This window comes from Anoplopoma fimbria, chromosome 7 (genome assembly GCF_027596085.1).
Source record: "Anoplopoma fimbria isolate UVic2021 breed Golden Eagle Sablefish chromosome 7, Afim_UVic_2022, whole genome shotgun sequence".
Lineage (NCBI taxonomy): Eukaryota > Metazoa > Chordata > Actinopteri > Perciformes > Anoplopomatidae > Anoplopoma > Anoplopoma fimbria.
The window spans coordinates 1,592,350-1,613,346 of NC_072455.1; the positions used below are offsets into that span (position 1 = coordinate 1,592,350).

Sequence of the window (20,997 nt, forward strand, 5' to 3'; positions counted from 1 at the left end):
TCTCTTTATCTCTCTTTCTGTCTGTAAACACTTCACGTATAAAAGATTAGTTTTTAAATTGAACTTTATCGGTGTGGTTGAGACAGACAAAGACAGATTGATATCTCGTTTCTCCTCACTATCTTCTGTCTCTACTTCAACTTCTCTACTTCCTCCACCCACCTGCCTCCCTCTCTCTCTCTCTCTCTCTTTCTTTCTCTTTCTCTCTCTCTCTCTCTCTCTCTTTCTGTGTCTTTGACGCTCAGCTTTTGCAAAGTTTCCCACCTGAGCGGCATCACATGAAACTGATCGGGGAGATATCAACGCTGACCTTAAAGATTTGAGCTGAAGGACAGAAAAGAAGAACATGAAGAGGAGCTGAAGAAGAAGAAGAAGAAGAAGAAGAAGAAGAAGAAGAAGAAGAAGAAGAAGAAGAAGAGACGTAAACACAAGTCCATCATGATTCAATCAAGTAAGCACCTTTACAGTTTCTGCAGATTAAACTCGTAATAATTGTAGAGGCTTTAACAAACACAGACATTTAACTGAGAAGAAATATAACTTTGAAACAGCTGCAGGATGTAGCATGCCAAAAACTAAAGAGTGAAGTGAACAAATATACATAAGCGAGGCGACGTTTTGAGCACAAAGTGTGAATAAAGAGTTTGAGAATAAACGTGATATTTCCACTCTGTCATGGTGTGAAAAGTAAGAATAAACTCCCAACGATCAAGAGAGAAAATGTGCTTAAAACGTGCACGTTGAGACGAACCAAACGTCCAAAGTCTACTGAAACAGAAATGAACAAGAACGTGAAGTAAACAGTAGTTATGGCAGCGTTGGTGAAAAGGCTGACAGATCTTCAGAAACGGCGACGTTCTGAACATCTTGCACAAAATTTCCTTTAGTGCATTGTAGAAAAACTAGAGATTTAAAAGAGACGGTTTGGTTTGACTCGTCATTTTAACAACACAGACTTTACTGTGGTTCTTTCTGCTCTTTTAATATGATCCTATTGTTGAGTGTTGGAACATGCAGAGAGCTTGAAAGCTGCACCTAACGCCTCTGATGTGACGAGTACGTAGAAACATTTAACGGCTAAAGTGAAGTTTCGGTTGTGTGTGTACCCAAAACAGAGATGAAGTCTAACGATGCTTTTGAAAGTCAGAGAAAGTTCATTCACGTTTGAGTCTCTTGTGTTTTCATCATTACAACGGAAAGCATCTGTTTGAAAGTCTTTGAACACAACACCAGCAGCTCTATGAGGTCGTATTTAAGCCATAGACTGTATATAAGAAGTGGACGAAGTCATCGTGACGTCACTTATTGGTTTGTTGACTTGTTTTTGAAGCATCAAGTTCGGAGATTTGGCCGTCGCCATGTTGTTTTTTTTCGCAACCAATGAAAAGAAGTTACCATATTTGGAAGGCCGAGGAGTGGCGGATAGACGGGTCGTAGTCCAGGGGGAGGTCGTCCAGGCAGTCTGCGTTCAGCTGGAGGAGGAGACAGTAGAGTCAGAAAACACGTTTCCATCAATGATCATCGCTATTGATGTCAATAAACTCGATCAATAAATTATTTTTACTTTACTAGTTTTTAATAAGTTTGAGAAACAGTTGAGAGCTTTGACAAAATTAGACAAAAAAAGAAGTTCAAGAACTTTTCCCAAGTAACAAAATCATGATTTACACATAGACTGTATATATGAAGCTTTTCGCCGTCGCCATCTTGGTTTTTTGCAACCAGAGGTGACACGGGAGGGCGGAGCTAAGTACAACGGATACAGTTTTTAGGCATCCAAAATGTTACAATTGACTTTAATGAAGTGAAAACACACTGTGAAAGGGTTAAAGTTGTAAGAGGTAAAACACGGACAACGTCGTGGTAGAGACCTGTCAATCAGTGTGTAGCCCCGCCCTAAAGCATCCCCTGCTTTATGGTCTGTTTGACTCTAAATGGAGCATCATTTACTAAATGAACATCATGCTGTATTGAAGAAGACTTGAAACTAGAGATTGAGACCATAAACTCATGTTTACAATGTTTACTGAGGGAATAAATCAAGAGAGAAGTAGAGTCATTTTCTCATAGACTTCTATACAACCAGAGGAGTCGCCCCCTGGTGGACAGGAGAGAGAATGCAGCTTTAAGACACACTTATTTGTGCTAATTTGTCAAAATGAAAACTAATATGACCTTATGCATCTGGAGCCAGGACTTAAATTATTAGAGAATCAATGTTCACTAAACTGTAGAATACAATGTATATGGTTAGAAACATGATATCTAAATCACAGGACCAGATGAACAGTGGTGGAAAAGGTATTTAAATACTTTACTTGAGTAGAAGAAGCATAGGTTAAAGTATTATGTGCTTTAAGTATCAAAACCGATGCATTAATGTTGAAGCAGCATATTTACTGTATCTGCTGGAGGTGGAGCTGGTTTAACGATTTACAACTATGCAAAAGCCTTAATCATATAAACTCAGATCTGTCTTTAATTGGGTCCTTAATGTGCCTTTTTTTGCAGCAAAGTGAGATATTTCAACCAGTTTTTAATCTAAATGTTTAACCATTGAGTGTCTCAAAATAAAACAGAATGAGATGAAAATGGTTAATAGAATGGAATATGTTGATTTTCATCAGAAAAAAGGTTGAAATGGTCCTAAAACAGTGCAGTTTTTCATAAGAAAACTAGACTCAAGGACTAAATTCTAGTCTGAAATGAGCTGATGAGAACAATCCTGCATCATAAACTGCATGTTTTGTGTGAAAAATAATCAAACCTAAGCTTTCAGACTAATGTAGTGGAGTATAAAGTACAATATTTCCTTCTGAGATGTAGAGGAGTAGAACTATAAAATTGTATAAAATGGAAATCGTTAAATTGTACTTAACTGCATTAAATATATACGTTCAAAAATAAAATATATAAGTTCAAAAAGCATGAAAATCCAGTTTATTTCGAGTGATTCTCTTGTAAATTGTTAATAAAAGCTCCATAAGTTTGTCTTCATTGATCCAAATATTAAACGTTCAGTCAGGATCTTCTGGTTAGCCTTCAGAACTGTCAGAGAGTGAGCGTTAATGGGAAGTTGGTTCACCACAAACCACCAGAAGAGTTCATCTCTCCTGGTGGCATCGACTGGTGACGATGGCACGCCAACAGATGGTTCTCTGGGGGCTTTTATTTTGGCGGTTAATCACATGACTCCCATGGTCCTGTTGCTATGCCTTTGTCTTTGACACAGTTTAACTCATTTAAGGTGAAACAGGAAGACATATAACACAAACTCTGAGAAAATGACCCACGCACGCACACACACACACACACACACACACACACACACACACACACACACACACACACACACATACAGATCAAGAAAAGAGTGTGTTAGTTCTGTAGAAAAGGAAACTATACTTCCTGACATAGACCTCCTACTCAAAACCACAAAGAGAGTTCAACTAAAAACAAAGCCAACCATTCAGCAAACACAGCCTTTGAATGACAACAGTTTACAGACATTCACTTATTTTATTGTATTGTTATTTAATGAATACTTATTTTATTGAATTTAAGTTGTTTAATGTATACTATTTTATTGGTATTTTATTAATCACTTATTTTATGGTATATACGTTTTTTATTTCACACTGTTTCAAACTGTTTTTACTACTGCTGTATTACTGCTGTTATAGCTTAATATTATGCATAGATTATTATATTTAATTAAATCTAATTATTTTACTGTCTCACATTAATTGGTATCAAATTGTTACATTTTTAAAAATAAAGTTAAATTGATTGATTGATAACTGAGTAAAATAAAAGACTTAAATGGATGTTGCAACGGAGCCATTGATCTTTATCACTGTTAATGTAGTAGCTCCGATTCTGATGAGCACAGTGAGCTTCAAAGTTTGGTTGCGTCCCATTCTTCTTAATGTGTATGCTGTAAAGAATTATTAACTATTATTATTTATTTATTTTATTTTATTTTTAAATAGTATTATTGTTAATATCATTTATTTTATTTTATTGAGGCTGTAAAGCATATTAACTATTATAATTTTAATTATTTATTTTTTAAATTAACTTTATTTATTTATTTTATTTATTTTATTTATTTTATTTATTTTATTTATTTTATTTATTTTATTTATGTATTTGTGATGATGCTTCATTCAGCCTTTTATCCATATGAAATCAGAATGTTCCATATTTTATAGTTTGTTTTTTAGAAAATCCCAAAATGATTTTCCTTGAGTGTGCTTTTGTGTTTGCACTTGATTGATTTTCATCTTTAGGCTCATAATTCTTCACATTAATCATCATAGGTTAAATGTATCGCTGGGTTTATGCAGCTCTGAATAGCTGTTGTATTTGACACGTTTTTAAAAATACTCTTCTCGTGTTTCCTCCTGCAGATCAATCCGTCCACTCAGTCTTCTGCTGCTGCTGTGCCATGCAGACCAGGTACCAACATCATCACATGACCAACCATGCAATGTGAAAGCAGCAAATTCAGTATTTTACTCTGATTCTGCAGCTCCAGTGGGATTAAAGGCTGTTTTTTTAGTCCCGATTTAGCAAATATCTCAAGTGTTTTCCGTCCCTTTAATATTCATATCTTAACCACACACTTGTGATGTATTTGTTTAGTTATTTAATGCAAATTGAAATGCAAATTCAGAGAAATGTCAGCTAGATAGATGGATGAATATGATATTAATATAGACGGATTATCTCTCTGCAGCAGTTTCACATATCTGCAATTTTCAAAGTGTACTTTAATGAAAGGAAACCAATTGCTACCTAAAAGGAAGGAAGGTTTAGTTCATAGTTATGGTTAATTTGTATATGTATGTGTATATATATGTGTATATATATATATATATATATATATATATATATATATATATATATATATATATATATATATATATATATTGATTGGTTGATTCCAGGGAGATCAGCACTCGCATGGAGCTGGAGGGAAGCACCTCTCTGTGTTTCCGGAGCAGACGATACCCAGGGCATGCCTGTCGGGTAAGACTGTGTGTGTGTGTGTGTGTGTGTGTGTGTGTGTGTGTGTGTGTGTGTGTGTGTGTGTGTGTGTGTGTGTGTGTGTGTGTGTGTGTGTGTGTGTGTGTGTAACTGTTAATATCTTTCCTCTCTCAGGTCGACAGGTCGAGGAGGAAGCTCCCCCTCCCGCCTCCCGATGACGAGGACGGTGAAGGTCACGGGTTGTTAAGTGTGGTTGCCATGTACGACTTCACCGCCAAGGAGGACACGGACCTCACACTGAAACAGGTAAACACACACACACACACACACACACACACACACACACACACACACACACACACACACACACACACACAGGCAGCAGATGTGATGCAGTGTGTTTTGTCCACAGGGAGAAGAGTACATCATCCTCCACAAACAGGACCAGTTGTGGTGGAGAGCGCAGGACAAACACGGGTAACTAAACCCATTTATTACAAAACAACACAAATCTATTGGAAGAGTTTATAAAGCACATTTATTCTGTTTCAATTTTAATTTGGGGACATTAAATATTAAAATATCAAAGTTTGGTTCAGACTGAATTTTTACTGGATGGTGAACATGGTCAACATTAGATGTTAGACCAGGCTGAGCAGGTTGTTCACGTTGCCGTTCTGCTGGTTTCCATCAGGAATAAAGGATTCATCCCGAGCAACTACGTGACGGAGAAAAACAGAATCGAGGCAAACTCGTGAGTTTTATTATACAATTAATCTTTTTTCATGTTTGCTTATTGAACAAAAGGTTGTTGTTGTTTTTTTTATCAAACTGCAGTAACATAGGCAACAATTCAACTATGAATTCTGTTTCTGTTTCCTTTCTGCAGGTGGTACTGCAAGAACATCACCAGGACAGAAGCTGAGCAGCTGCTGAGACAGGAGGTAAGCTACCTGTCTGTCTACCTGTCTGTCTACCTGTCTGTCTACATGTCTACCTGTCTGTCTACCTGTCTGTCTACCTGTCTGTCTACCTGTCTACCTGTCTGTCTACCTGTCTGTCTACCTGTCTGTCTACCTGTCTGTCTACATGTCTGTCTACCTGTCTGTCTACCTGTCTGTCTACATGTCTGTCTACCTGTCTGTCTACCTGTCTGTCTACCTGTCTGTCTACCTGTCTGTCTACCTGTCTGTCTACATGTCTGTCTACCTGTCTGTCTACCTGTTGATCTACCTGTCTATCTACCTGTCTATCTACCTGTCTGTCTACCTGTTGGCCTAGTCTATCTGTTGATCTTTTTACATTTTACAGACCATCATGAACAGATAATGGATAATGAAAGTAACTGTTAGTGGCAGTGTTAAATTACCAGTATTTCTGTTTGTTTTCCAGGACAAAGAGGGTGGTTTTGTGGTGCGAGAGTCCAGTCAGAAGGGAGTCTACATCGTCTCCCTCTATACCAAAACATCAGGGTGATTCACTGCACGTGAACTAAAGTTATGATTGAAACATTGTCTGAGAAGACACGACAGAAATCCAATTATATAAAGTTAATCTTTACTTGTAAACTAAACTTTTCTGTTTTTTTGTGCCTATGTGTGCAGTGCTAACGGGGATATCCGGCATTACCAGATCAAAATAAGTGACACGGGACAGTTCTACTTGGCTGAAAAACACACCTTTAACTCCATACCTGATGTCATACACTACCACGAACACAACGCAGCAGGTTCATACACTCACTTTCTGTGGATGTCACGATCTAGTGCTTCATATAAGGCTTCAGTTGATATGGTTTGGTCCGTGTGTTTAGGTCTGGTGACCAGGTTGCGGTATGCAGTGGGTCCTATGGGAAGGTGTGTTCCCGCCACATCAGGATTCAGCTCAGGTAAATAAATGAATACACATGAACACACATTTACTGGTACATTTTAACATTTTGATCCTTCATATGTACTATTTAAACTTTTAATAAATAAAACACACTATAATGTATTTATTTGTCAACAAATATACCTCCTCATCAGTAGTACTCTATAGGGTTAGGGATATTATATTAATACAGAGTCCCCCAGAAGCAGATAATTACAAAGTGTGAGTTTAAAGTTATGATATGTATCATCCCACAATCAATAATAATACATTTGCTAAATTTGGACTAGGTGAAACAATTTTCTTCTGATAATGATAATAATATAAATCATGATATTTTTGGAATCTGCAATTCTTCAATTAACTTACATGTTCTCTGTTCTTGCATTTCTTCCTGCTCCGTGTCACTAGAAATCTATATTTATGAGTTTGTCATAACTTATTGCCACGATGGTGGAACGTCTCTCCATTGAGAGGCATTCCTTGATACTCTGGCAAGAAAGTGACAGATTGGCAGCTGAAGTTTTGCACCCTGTGATTATGTTTTGTACTTCGCTGAGGTAAAAAAGTTATCACCTATGAGTTGCGTGTCATTGGTCGTTAAGGTTTGCAGATGTTAACCGGACTGAAATAAACAACACTAAAGTAGTTTAATACATACACACAAAATTATATATTGTGCGTTTAAAGATGTCTTGTGTATCATCTCATATTAATAATTCAATAATAATACCTTTGCTGAATTTGGACTCCGTAAGAGATATGTCTTCAATAAAGTTATATTTTTAAAACTATTAATAATAATAATAAATATATATATTAATTTTTTTTTTTTTTTTTTGCATTTCTTCCTGCTCCGTGCCACTAAAACACTTTGCATAGGTGGAATGCACCAACAATTCACAGGACAAAAACAAGGGAGTATGCCCTGATACTCAGCCAAGAAACTGACAGATTGACTGATGAAGTTTTGCACCCTGTGAATGTGTTTTGTTCATAGCTGAGGTGCTGAAATAGTTATCACATATGAGTCACGTCACAACCCTTTAATCCATTCCAATATAAAGGCCTATTAGATGTGCACTGTTGCAGAAGTAGAAAGGTTTCCAGATGTGAATTGGATTGATTTGCAAGGGAGAATTTCTAACTTTTCATTGTACATCTTTTCATTTTGGTGAGTACATTTTGTGCGCTCGGAAGGCAGTTAATAACTTTTAATTTAACTTTGTAAGTTTGAGTGTCTATATATGCAGACGATATCGTGCTTTGTATCTCAGATTTTGTGGGCTCTTTCCCTTAATTCCTAAAAGGGTTCACATAAAAAAGTAAATCTGTATCTTCACAGATGTTTCTTTACCTGGAAGGTAGAACAATGCACTAATCAATTTAAAACACAGCTATAAGTATTCAAACATGTATGTGATGTGTTATAAATGAGCTAAATCCCCCACAATGCTCTTGTAAAGAAAGGGGCTTTGAGATAGGATTGATTAAAGATGAAAACTTTCTCTTTCTTCTGTTTCTACTACATCTCTTCCTCTTTTCTGTTTAATCTCCTGCTTCTTCTTCTTCTTCTTCTTCTTCTTCTTCTTCTTCTTCTTCTTCTTCTTCTTCTTCTTCTTCTTCTTTCGTTCCCTCCCTGCAGAGAAGTGGGAGATCAACCCCACTGAGCTGACCTTCATGAAGGAGCTGGGCAGCGGTCAGTTCGGTGTGGTGAGGCTCGGCAAGTGGAGGGCTCAGCACAGAGTCGCCATCAAGGCCATCCGAGAGGGAGCCATGTACGAGGAGGACTTCATCGAGGAGGCTAAAGTCATGATGTAAGGATAGGTAATATTTACCTCTGAGATGTAAAAACTCATTGTCAACACGAGGAAGTGAAACTGTATATATTTGTTGTCTCTCCCAGGAGGCTGTGTCACCCTAAACTGGTGCAGCTGTACGGTGTTTGCCTGCAGCAGCGTCCTCTACTCATCGTGGCCGAGTTCATGGAGAACGGCTGCCTGCTGAACTTCCTGCGGCAGAAGAGCCGGACCCTGAACGAGGCGTGGCTTCTGTCCATGTGCCAGGACGTCTGTGAGGGCATGGAGTACCTGGAGGCTCAGAGTTTCATCCACAGAGACCTGGTGGGTCCCCGGGTTTGTTGGACATTGATGCATTTTCCAGCTGATCCAATAGGCGTTTTAAAGAGTTTATTTATCTGAAGAAGTAGGAGGATTTTCTCAACACATAAAGGAAACACTTCAGTTTATCACAAACATTCAACATCAACACATCTGGAGATACGTGGTTTTACCTGGACAGGAAGGAAATGAAAAACTTAATCTGAGAAGAAACCAAAGCTGTCAGACAAATGTAGTAAAAAGTACAATATTTATCTCTGAGATGTAGTACAGTAAAGAGTACAATATTTACCTCTCAGTATAGTGGAATAAAAGTACAATATTTACCATTTAAAAGGAATATTTAAAGATGAATGTGTGGCTTCTCTTCTCCTGCCACCTAGTGGTCAAAATGTTCAGCTGTATATTTGAGGTTTCTGGTTATTTTTCTCCTCCAGGCAGCCAGGAACTGTCTGGTTAATGAGCACAATGTTGTGAAGGTCTGCGACTTTGGAATGACCAGGTATGGCTGCCTTTTTATTTCAAGTTTTACAGCAAAAGTTCAACACTTTGGGGAGGATGGTTATTCGTGTTCACACAACTATTTCTCAGTTTTATGGGATGTTACGTGCCGAATAACTTCTTGGCTCCAAACTATTGGCCCAAGACACAATCTCACACATTAGGCCCCGTAAAAACCTACATTTCTATCTTTGGTTTTGTTTTGTTGAGCAAAATTAAGATACAAAAGCTTTTTAAAGATCTATGCTAGCTGTTTCCCCCTGCTTTTAAAATCTATGCTAAGCTAAGCTAATCAGCTGCTGGTTGCAGCCGGTAGAGAGTTATGAGAGTGGTATCGCTCTTCTCAAAAAAACTCTCCACCAAGGAGCGAATAACAGTATTCCCCAAAATGTCGAATTCTTCCTTTTAAGGGAACTGAACAACTGGAATTCAAGTTAAAACGTTACATGTGTTGTGTTTCAGGTGTGCTTTGGTAATTGTATTGTTTTGACTCTGTGTTCATGTTTGCAGGTACGTTCTAGACAACCAGTACACCAGTTCAAGTGGTGCAAAGTTCCCAGTGAAGTGGTCTCCTCCGGAAGTTCTCCACTTCAGTAAATACAGCAGCAAGTCTGACGTCTGGTCCTACGGTGAGGAACCACAGACCCACTTTATAGACACCTTTACATCCAGAATCATGACGTCATGGTTTTCAATGTTTACTTTCTCAAGTAAATAAGTATATTCTCGATGCAGTAGTGGGAGTACCTGTATTATGTTTATGTATGTACTGTTTGAATACGCAGGTGTGGTGATGTGGGAGATCTACTCGGAGGGTCGGACTCCCTTTGAAAACTGCTCCAACCTGGATGTGGTTAACGAAATCACCAGAGGAGTCCGGCTGTACCGACCGCACCGAGCCTCGCAGCCGCTGTTCGCCATCATGTACCGCTGCTGGCACGAGGTACTCATCCATTCATTCATTCATTTATTCATTTATGTATTTATTTATTCATTCATTCATTCATTCATTCATTCATTCATTCATTTATTCATTTATTTATTTATTTATTCATTTATTTATTCATTTATTCATTCATTTATTTATTCATTTATTTATTCATTCATTCATTCATTCATTCATTCATTCATTCATTCATTTCATTTATTTATTTATTCATTTATTTATTTATTTATTTATTCATCTAATCATTCATTTATTCATTTATTCATCCATCCATTTATTTATTCATTCATTCATTCATTCATCCATTCATTCATTTATTTATTTATTCATCTAATCATTCATTTATTCATGTATTCATTTATTCATTCATTCATCCATTCAGGGTTTTTGTTTCAGCAATAAAATATCAGGGACACATCTAAAGATTGTTTTGTTTTTGTTTTGATAATCACACCATTCTTCTTCTTCTTCTTCTTCTTCTTCTTCTTCTTCTTCTTCTTCTTCTTCTTCTTTTCTTCTTCTTCTTCTTCTTCTTCTTCTTCTTCTTCTTCTTCTTTCTTCTTCTTCGGTGGTGGTGGTGTAGAAGCCTCTGGGTCGGCCATCTTTCTCAGAGCTACTGGAGGAAATCAGAAAACTGGCAGAAAATCCGGATTAACAAACACAAATATTATTGTTATCATGAATGTAAAGATTGTTTGTTGTCATTGTAAATAACTATTTTTTTCACTAAAGTTTTTCAGATAACTTTTTTACATGTTTTATTTTTTAACTTTAAACTTTTTATAAAATACATGTAAAACTATAAAATCAGAAAATATAAGTGAATCATAAGCTTTATAGACATATGATGATCATATCACATTTACTGTACTTATAGCTTTACCTCTGTGAAATAAAAAATGCACATTTGAAGCTCTCATTCAAACACAGTAATGGACTGTTTATTATACTATCCGTTAAAGGTACTTTTGAGTACTTTAAGGCCATTAAAAAAATACATATGTTGGAAAACTTTCTATTAAATAAATGAGCGCATTTTTTGTCTAGGTGTTTGTATATGATCGCATACGTGTATTTTGTGCATATCTCAGTTCCAAGATAATAAGTCAAATTATGACAAAGATGTCCTTAATAATGAGACCAACTTTAACTTCAAGATGGATTTAATAAGTGAATAATATTCAGCCTCTAAACCTAATATTTACACCAAAAACTGAATATTATAACTTTATGAAGGGAGGATTTACTGCAGGACTGTATTAGACTTTATCACTATTAAACCTAAAGTAGAAACTATGACTGTAAATGACAAAAGGAGTGGCAGTGCACTACGAATATCAGCAGGTGGCGCTAGAGAGCTTCAGTCAGTTTGTTTGTGTTGGAAGGAAAGTTGTTGTTTATCAAGCAGAAATTGAAAAAAAAAAACGTTATGACTTTAATCATAACTGCAAAATATATATTTTTCCATTAATAAAGAAAGAAGAAAAAACATCAGAATGCAGTATAAATAATAATGATAATTAAGAAGATGATGATGGTTGTTATTTATTTTTGAATTATTTAAACTTCTTTAGACAAAACCTCTCTGAGTGGATTTTAGTTACTGACATTTCTTATTTTTTCTCAATTTATTTTTAATTCCATTGATTAAAAAAAGAAGAAAAAATATCCGAATGTAGTATAAATAATTATAATAAATATTACTATGATGATGATGATTATTATTTATGTTTTATTATTTAAACTTATTTTTTCTCTATTAATAAATAAAGAAGGGAAAATGCTGAACGTAGTATCAATAATAAATATAATAATAACAATAATTATGACGATTATGATGATGTTATTATTATTATTGTTTATATTTAGAATTATTTCTTAATAATTTAATCTTCTCCAGACAAACCTCTTGGATTTCTTATTTGTTTCCACAAACAACATTCAGATTTTACAGAATTCTTTGTGTAAATCGAAACCGGTGACGTCACGTTCCGTCTGTCTACGTGGGAGGGTTACCGGGGCAATGCGTGACACACACACACACACACACACACACACACACACACACACACACACACACACACACACAGTTACTCCAGTGTTGACGTTGATAACGGGAGTTCACCGTGGAGACTCAACCGATAACGGGATTCACCTGCACGGTAAGTGTGTGTGTGTGTGTGTGTGTGTGTGTGTGTGTGTGTGTGTGTGTGTGTTACAGTGTGTGTGTGTGTGTGTGTGTGTGTGTGTGTGTGTGTGTGTGTGTGTGTGTGTGTGTGTGTGTGTGTGTAAATAATATAAGCATAAAAAAATAGTAGATAAATAGATTGATTGATTGATTAATTGATTGGTTGGTTGGTTGATTGATTGATTGATTGATTGATTGATTGGTTGATTGATTGATTGATTGATTGATTGATTGATTGATTGATTGATTGATTGATTGATTGATTGGTTGATTGGTTGGTTGATTGGTTGGTTGATTGGTTGGTTGGTTGATTGATTGATTGATTGATTGATTGATTGATTGATTGATTGATTGATTGATTAATAGGCTTATAAATGTGTTTTTTCTATATTGCATGAAATAAAGCAGGCTACTTATATTTAACTATGTTTAGACTTCTCTACCTCATGAAATAATTAGCAGGTTTGTATTTAAAAGTGATGACTAATGATAATTTACATGAATAATCAATTATCCAAATACTTGCTATAGTAGTTAGAATTGTTTGTGCTTTATTATTCTTAATAACCAAAAAAAGGTATTAATACATATTATTACTATTACTACTCTTCTCTGCATACAGTAATAGTAGATTTATTTATGAAAGTACATTTTGACGATAACATATCTGTGCTTCATTTAAATGCAGGACTTTTATTTGTAATTGATTATGTAACAGAATACTAAGATAAAACAATTGAAATGTAATTCTAATATATTATAAATGATTATAGAATATAATCAATCTCATACACACTTTTGGCACGTTTTCCATTACTTTTAGTTCAATTTGTAAAATTGTGTTCATTCATTTTTTTTTCCTTTTTCAACTTTATAGAACAAATTTTTGCTACTTTTACTTTTCTTCTTATTGTCTTTTAATATTTCTCACTTTTCTGTCTCTTTCTATATTCAGTTTACTTTCTTTAAGCTGTTTGTTTGTCTGATGAAACGATACTGTGTTTAATTTACAGCATTAATAGATTAGTCAAATGTATTTTAGTGATGCTGATGATGTGTTGTTGTTCCTCCAGTGTCTAATGGAGCGCTACGAGTCTCTGGGTCTGGTCGGCGAGGGCAGTTATGGCACCGTGCTGAAGTGCCGCCACCGAGAATCCGGTCGACTCGTCGCCATCAAGAAGTTCGTGGACTCGGACGACGACAAGACAGTGAAGAAGATCGCCCTGAGGGAGATCAAGCTTCTGAGGGTGACTGCCAATCCATCCATCCATCCATCAATGAGTCAATGAGTAAAGGACAGAAAAAAAAGCAGATTGTTGCTTTAATATTAAGAAAATTAAACTTGGTTCTAGAGGATGTAGCTTTCACCTTAAAATTCAACTTTTTATTGGCATTTTTTTGGACCATGCCTTCATTAATTATTTTACTGTAACATGTTGCACAATAACATCTCCATTTAATGCAGTATACTTATAAACAAAAGTATAACATATTTAACAATAACGACCAAGCTTTTTAGACTTTTGTTGCACACGTATGAGACTAAAACCATTAAAATCAGCGAAGTGACAAATAATTTTTTGCCACAAATGGAAAGAAAATCCCCAAAAGCTTCAGGCTTGATCACATATTGTTCACTCAAGGTGTAGGAAGTTGGCACAAACTAAAAAAAATGCTTTTAAATCACTGGGCAATTTAAATAACGTCTTGCAAGACTACCAATAGTAAACCCTACAATATCTATCGATAACGACGTATTTGGACAAAAATACCTTGATATGTGATTTTATTGTCCAGCCCTACTTTAATATAAAGCTAATTTCTCCATTATCATCATTTTAACCAACCAGCAACTGCGTCACGACAACCTGGTGAACCTCCTGGAGGTGTGGAAGCGCCGCCGCCGCTGGTACCTGGTGTTCGAGTTCGTGGAGCGAACCCTTCTGGACGATTTGGAGCAGAACTCGAGCGGACTGGACCTGAACACAAGCCGGCAGTACCTCTACCAGATCCTGAGGGCTGCCGCATTCTGCCACCAGCAAAACGTGAGGAGACAAAAAACACCTTCAGAGAAATCAACCACGTCTTCTCAAAGCGCCCAATGGCGTCCAATGTGGTTGCCAGAGGAAGGATACCAACATTTCCCGTATTTTTACCGTCAATTTCCTTCCTAGATCATCCACCGGGACATCAAACCGGAGAACATACTCATCTCTCAGGGCGGCGTGGTGAAGATGTGCGACTTTGGGTTTGCCCGGACCATGACGTCGCCCGCCGAGGGGGGCGTCTACACGGACTATGTGGCCACTCGCTGGTACAGAGCACCTGAACTCCTGGTGGGAGACACCAAGTATGGAAAGTAGGTGTCGGCGTGTGAACCTGAGGACGTGTTGGTGTTTGTTTTCTGTTGATACAGGTGTTAACAGGTGTGTTTTTGTGTGTGTAGACCGGTAGACGTGTGGGCTGTTGGTTGTCTGTTATTGGAGATGTTAACGGGTCAGCCACTGTTTCCTGGAGACTCCGACCTCGACCAGATATACCACATCGTCAGGTGCTTCGGTAAGTACATAAGCTAGAAATATGCAAAGTCTCCTCTTTTAACTCTCTCAACACAATCGTACTCTTTTTGGGTTCTCCTAGGTAACCTGACGGCTCATCACCAGGAGCTGTTCTACAGGAATCCTGTCTTTTCCAGAGTCAGACTGCATGAATATTCTGGAAAAGTCCAACTGGAGCAGCGCTTCCCAACAATCGCATCCACCGCCCTGGACCTGGCTCAGGTACAGTTTATAGACTTTGACTTTAACAAAAACAACACAACTATTTAGGATAACTGAAATACACAATCAAATAAAAAGTCAATATCATCAATCACATCATCAAGAGAAGAAGTAGTCCAGGCACAGTATCCCGGATGTACCAATCCAGGGAGCAAACATGATCAAGATTAATGATTCCTAAAAGCAGTTTCTATATTGGCACCAGACTCTTCGGTTCTTTACTAGTTGTTTCCCACTTCAGATCCTAAGTAATACATCAGTAATCAGTAATACTTTCTTTTGTGTTGTCTCTTTCAGAGTTGTCTCCAGATGGATCCAGAAAAACGAGCTCAGTGTTCGGAACTGCAAGAACATCCTCTGTTCACACAGGACTCTTTCCACATCAGGTATCCTTGCAGTTTAGCGTGTAGTGTGTTAGTTGCTATTAATGTACCCACCCAAGATTATTATACATAAGAACTTGTGAAATCGGACATCCAAACCATTCATCTCAGGAATGCCTTGAAGACGTTTCCTAAAATTTGGCACAGACCCCTTCGGACTGAACGGGTTAGAATTTGTTGGTGAAAGGTGAAGGTCACTTAGACCTCACAAAACATTTTTTTATTGGACCAAATCCAGAACTGATATGCTAAATATGGAAATTTAACACAAATGTCAAATAAGATAGAATGATGAAGTGCTGACATTTTGGACAGACATGGATGTAAACTGCAAATGGACTGGTTTGGCGAAGGCCTACAGCTGTAAGGCGGTTATTCTAGGTTGTTTTTTTTACATTACCTGGTCTCCCAGTTCTGACACCTTAGAGTAGCTGGTTCACTTTTAAATCTGTGTCAAACAGATCAGTAGTGATACCAGCAATAAAAACATTGTCATTTTGAATGTATCCTCCTTATCTGAGATTCTGAGCTACTTCATCTTTCTCTGTATCTACAGATTTTTGGACGAGCTGAATGCCAAGATTCAAAAAGATCACAGAGAAAACTCTACCCTTCCCAAAATAAACAAAACTCCAAGACGAGAAAGGAATGAAGGAGATGACAAGAACCGACGAAGCAAAGACAAGAAACAACCTGAAAGTGTGGAGGAAAAAGTCAACAAGGAAACCAAAGGAAAGCAACCGATGAAGCTTTCTAAAACTATTCGGGACAACTCAGAACCTTTGATGTCCACCAAACAATCCAAGACATCAGGCGCAAAGATGATCAATAATGCAGCAAAATCGACGGTGGCCATGAAAGGTAAAGCAGGAAAAGCTGCTGGTGCAGAGCTAAAAAAAGAACAAGAGATTTCTAAATCAACTAAAACCCTTACTTCAGATTCACTGGAGGTTACCAAAACTGCAACAGATCTGAAAGACAATGAACCAGTGGCAGCTGAACCTAAAGATGGGAAGGTTGGGAGGGACCATTTGAAAACTATGGATTCAAAAGACAGAGATCCTAGTGGCTTGCATTCTAGTTACTCAGACAAAATTGTGTCAAGTGTGATGGAGAACAATTTAATGGGGGTCAGGAGATCTTCAAAATTGGAGGCAAGTCAAGACTTTGGGAAGAGCTGGAACAACTCAAACTCAATAATGCCCCAATTGTCTAAAAGCTCAACCACTGAGCATCCAAATGGGAGTTTATCTCCAAAAGCTTTTTTGAAATCAACCATTGATCGCACAGACACCAACTTAACACAGAAAATGGGTAAAATGTCCACCGCAGAAAACATTGAGGGTGCCTCAACAGCTCAACCGTCAAGCAATGACCACAATGAGGTCACTACCCCAACTATCCCTTCTGTCACCAAGCCACGCAAGACAACTATGATTTCAGAGCATCGTGCAAACATGGAGACGGAGCAAAGAGGGACACCTGAATGTCCAAAGGTCTTACCATCCAACCCCAGACCACCCAAGACTACCTCACACTTTGGTCCAAAAATGACCCAAAACAAGACATCTTTGTCCACCAGTCCTTCGAAGACTCTTACCTCAGATGTTTCAAGGGAGTCCTCCACAGTGTTTATGGAAGCCAGTCCTGCCCATAGCATTATAACACACTTCCCAAATTCAATGTTGACCAAAACTGGCTCATCTTCAAACACTCAACCCACAAATGATACTGCATGTGTACCCAACAAACCTTCGAGAGGCCTTCCAACAGACAGGGAACTTTCAGAAGTAACTATCGCAAGCAAAACTCAGCAGGATAGTTGTTATACATCGAACAAGGACTTCAAGGAAGATCACCAATGCTTGAAGATGAGCCCGTCGACCAAAACAGCTGCAAACCACACTGAGATATCTGATGTTTCAGATGGAGATAACAAAGGGAGTCCTGAGTTCTTGGAGCCGTCCAGCGTCCATCAGGATTTCAGTAATTCTAAATCCACCACAGAATCCAGATCCATGCCGAATGAAATCCTTAAAACCAACACTTCAGGAGGGGCGGCTATTCTGAAAACAATAAAAGTCTCAGACAAAGAGAACAGGGAAGATTTAGCGCTTTCTATGTCCATCAGTCTGGTAACCAAGTCTTCAGTAAATCAAACCTCAAAGGTTTCTAGAACCTCAAATATTGAGCAAAAGAGCAACAGCAATGAAACTGAAGCTGACATAAAAAACTTGAAAAATCCTCACTTCAAGTCTTTTATCGGAGACGCTAAAAAGCCAACAAAGTCCAACCCAACCATGACCCGAAAGAAAACTACATTTCCTACAGAGGCAAGAAAGAAAAGAGACAACCCAGAAAGGGACGACACAACAAACATATCCACAATCACAGATTCTACTTCTTTCACCTCTACAGCAACTCCAGACCCCAAAGCTTCAACCAGAAGCTTAGTCTTTCACAACACGGAAACCACAGACGTCAGTGGACCTCAGTCCTCTCCACCACCTCCTCCTCCACCTCCTTCCTCCACTCCTCTTCTACTCCCTCCATCCTCCACACCCCTCATCCCCTCTTTCTCTGTCATCAGCCCGGCTGCCAGCGATCACCTTTCCCTGGGAACAGTTTTCCATTCAGGGAGCCACAGCTTTAGGTACTCAAGTTCTAACACACAAATAAAAAACCACCTAAGAGCTATTTAGGCTTAAGCCCAATATCTAAATTGTCATATTGTCAAATTAATTTTCCATTGACTCAGAGGCTAAGGTAGAAGTCACTAAGAGCAGTATAATTCTGAAGGTTGCTTACAAAAAACTCTGCAGATGTGCTGATCTCATTCATACTTCATACATTTATTTGTTGCTATTTTGCATAGATGTAGCTAAGATCTCATTCTTGGTTCCATTGGGAACTGATGTCAATGGCCAAAACACCAAACCTATATGAACCACTGAACAAATCTGAGATGTGGCCTTGATTCAGAAATCTCAACCAGGCTTGACAAATTGGGCCCAATGGAAGTTTTAACATCGACAGTAAAACTAACTAATTATTGAGTAAGTTTCAATATTTTAGAGCCAAACATGCACGTAAAAATGATATTCCTTTGGGTTCCAGCTGAGCTTTAGACCCCTAACTATGACTCAAATGTTTTGTAATTTTCTATGTGTTTTGTCACAGGTGTGTTGACAAGCCGAGGCATCACGGTGGCGTTTATAGCCGACTCTCCAGCCACATCTCAGGATCACTGACTGCACAGGTAACAGTTTGTGTTTCACTTACTTGAGGATAGAATCACGATCAATTTGAATTTGTTACCACTGCCTCTCCTTTCAGGGTTCAGAGAAGAATCTGATCAGCGAGCGCCCCTTCCTGTCCGATCGCTGTAACCTTGGTAACAGTGGAGGCATTACAGCGACCAAAAAGAAGTCAGACATCCATTTCCCAGATCTGAGAGGCTCAGTGCTGCCAGAGGTCAGAGGAAGAGAAGGTATGCAAACACACATTAGCATAGAGCTCAACTGTGACTGCACAATTTATGAATGACCAAAGTTCTGGAAGTGAATTTCAGGAATCATTGACATTTCAGAAAATCCTTCTATGAAGATTTTTAAGCATAGAACCAAGCCAACCAATTACCAGGTGGATTGTGACCATAAAACATTTGGTACAGAGCTAAAATGATGAATTGGAAAAAGGAAAAAAGCAACACATTTTGGAGAACTATTTTCGGAATACAACAGAAAGTTTCCAAACATCCGCCATGTTGGTCTGATCTAACTAGCCGATCAATCAATCAAGCAAAAGCCAGTCTCCTTACATTCATTTGAACTGAACACACCCTATTTTGCTACAAAAATGTTGAAATGACTCATTGTTGAGGTTTCTTTAAGAACATTTTGTAAAGGATATTAACTTTTGCACACAAAAGAAACATTTCAGGACTTGAGCAGAAGTCCATTCAGATGCATTTGAGATATTATGAACCAGGTTGACCAACAGAAAACATTTCCTTACTTTATCTCACTATTTGTACATCAAACTAAAATATTCCCCCAATCTAAAAAATGCTCAAAAGGACCATTAACTAAGCTATTTTTTCCATTGGTTCTTATCAAATGAAAATATATGTTTTGCAGATAAAGAAGTCATACATTATTGTAGATTGGATTTAATTGTTCCTATGTAGTCGCTACACAAGATATTTATTCATACTTACACCAATCAATCTAACAGTCACTAGATAAAGTGATAATTCTGATGTTTTCTCAGGCAAACACAACAAAGGCCCTTCCAAGGATCAGAGGAAAGACAAACAACCAGGTCCTCCATCAGAACCAGAGCAGCCCGGACACAACAGTACTGACACACAAAGACCGTAACAAAAGACATTCATCAAAAGTCGTCAGCTTTGTTTTATTTCGTTGCAACTTTTTTAAAGCAGCAAACAGGTTATTCATACAGTATTTGTACTTTTAAAAGTTGGTAAACAAACAACAATTGTTTTACGTGAGAATTATAAGAATAAAGACGCTTTTTAAAGGATGAAGATTGTTTTTTTGGTTAATGGGAGCAGCTAAGCTAACAGCTGTAACTAACATACATACATGTAAACTTTCCTTGAAATCTTCATTCTTAATGCACAATATTTAGTATTAACAACAAACAAAATGACTCGTGAAGCAGGAAGCTACAACGTTTGGCCTCTCGTGCATTGTTACTTTTCTTTCTGTTGTATTTAGTTGTAATCTTGGGATTTGGGACGTTTTTTGAAGGAAAACCCTTTTCAGAGAAAACACCAACAGGTTTACTAATCCATAAAGAAACTTTAACTTTAAACTTTAAAAACTAAAAGTTTAAGACTCATCACTTGAGTCCTCTGAAGAACTGGAACCTATTTGCCGTCTGTTCTCGTTGTTAGGCAGCCCTCCCATTGGCTGAGAGATAAAGCTGTTAAACCCTGGGAGAGAACCAGCTCCGTGTCCCCCGCTATTGGCCAGGAGGTAGTAGAGGAGGCTGTTGGTGATTGGTCCTGCCGGAGCTGGCTGTGGCCTGATTGGTGGTCCAGGGTTTTTGGTTTCTGGTTTCCTTGGTGCTGCTTGGACAGCTGGCTTTTTCGTTGTGGCCACGACCTGCTGGAAAATTATACATAAGACATTAAAATATGACAAGGCAAGTTTCAAACTCAAATGCAATTCAAAATGTATAAAATTGT

General features: G+C 37.8%; 2 protein-coding genes across 2 annotated transcripts; both read left to right on the plus strand.

Annotated features, from left to right (window-relative positions):
• Positions 1–11,458, plus strand: txk (TXK tyrosine kinase). The gene is made up of 16 exons (XM_054601417.1): positions 1–451; positions 4,413–4,461; positions 4,953–5,034; positions 5,167–5,298; positions 5,405–5,469; positions 5,687–5,746; positions 5,882–5,936; positions 6,385–6,464; positions 6,597–6,721; positions 6,806–6,880; positions 8,510–8,681; positions 8,771–8,987; positions 9,422–9,486; positions 9,996–10,114; positions 10,271–10,428; positions 11,015–11,458. The coding sequence occupies exons 1-16, from the start codon at positions 439–441 to the stop codon at positions 11,084–11,086; spliced, it is 1,539 nt and encodes a 512-aa protein (XP_054457392.1). The 5' UTR covers positions 1–438; the 3' UTR covers positions 11,087–11,458.
• A 1,068-nt stretch (positions 11,459–12,526) lies between these two features.
• On the plus strand, positions 12,527–20,164 carry LOC129093395 (uncharacterized). Its single transcript, XM_054601408.1, has 12 exons — positions 12,527–12,593; positions 13,693–13,866; positions 14,470–14,664; positions 14,794–14,978; positions 15,066–15,178; positions 15,260–15,399; positions 15,697–15,785; positions 16,339–16,888; positions 16,937–18,435; positions 18,963–19,041; positions 19,119–19,272; positions 20,055–20,164. The coding sequence occupies exons 2-12, from the start codon at positions 13,699–13,701 to the stop codon at positions 20,162–20,164; spliced, it is 3,282 nt and encodes a 1,093-aa protein (XP_054457383.1). The 5' UTR covers positions 12,527–12,593; positions 13,693–13,698.
• Positions 20,165–20,997: the final 833 nt, after the last annotated feature.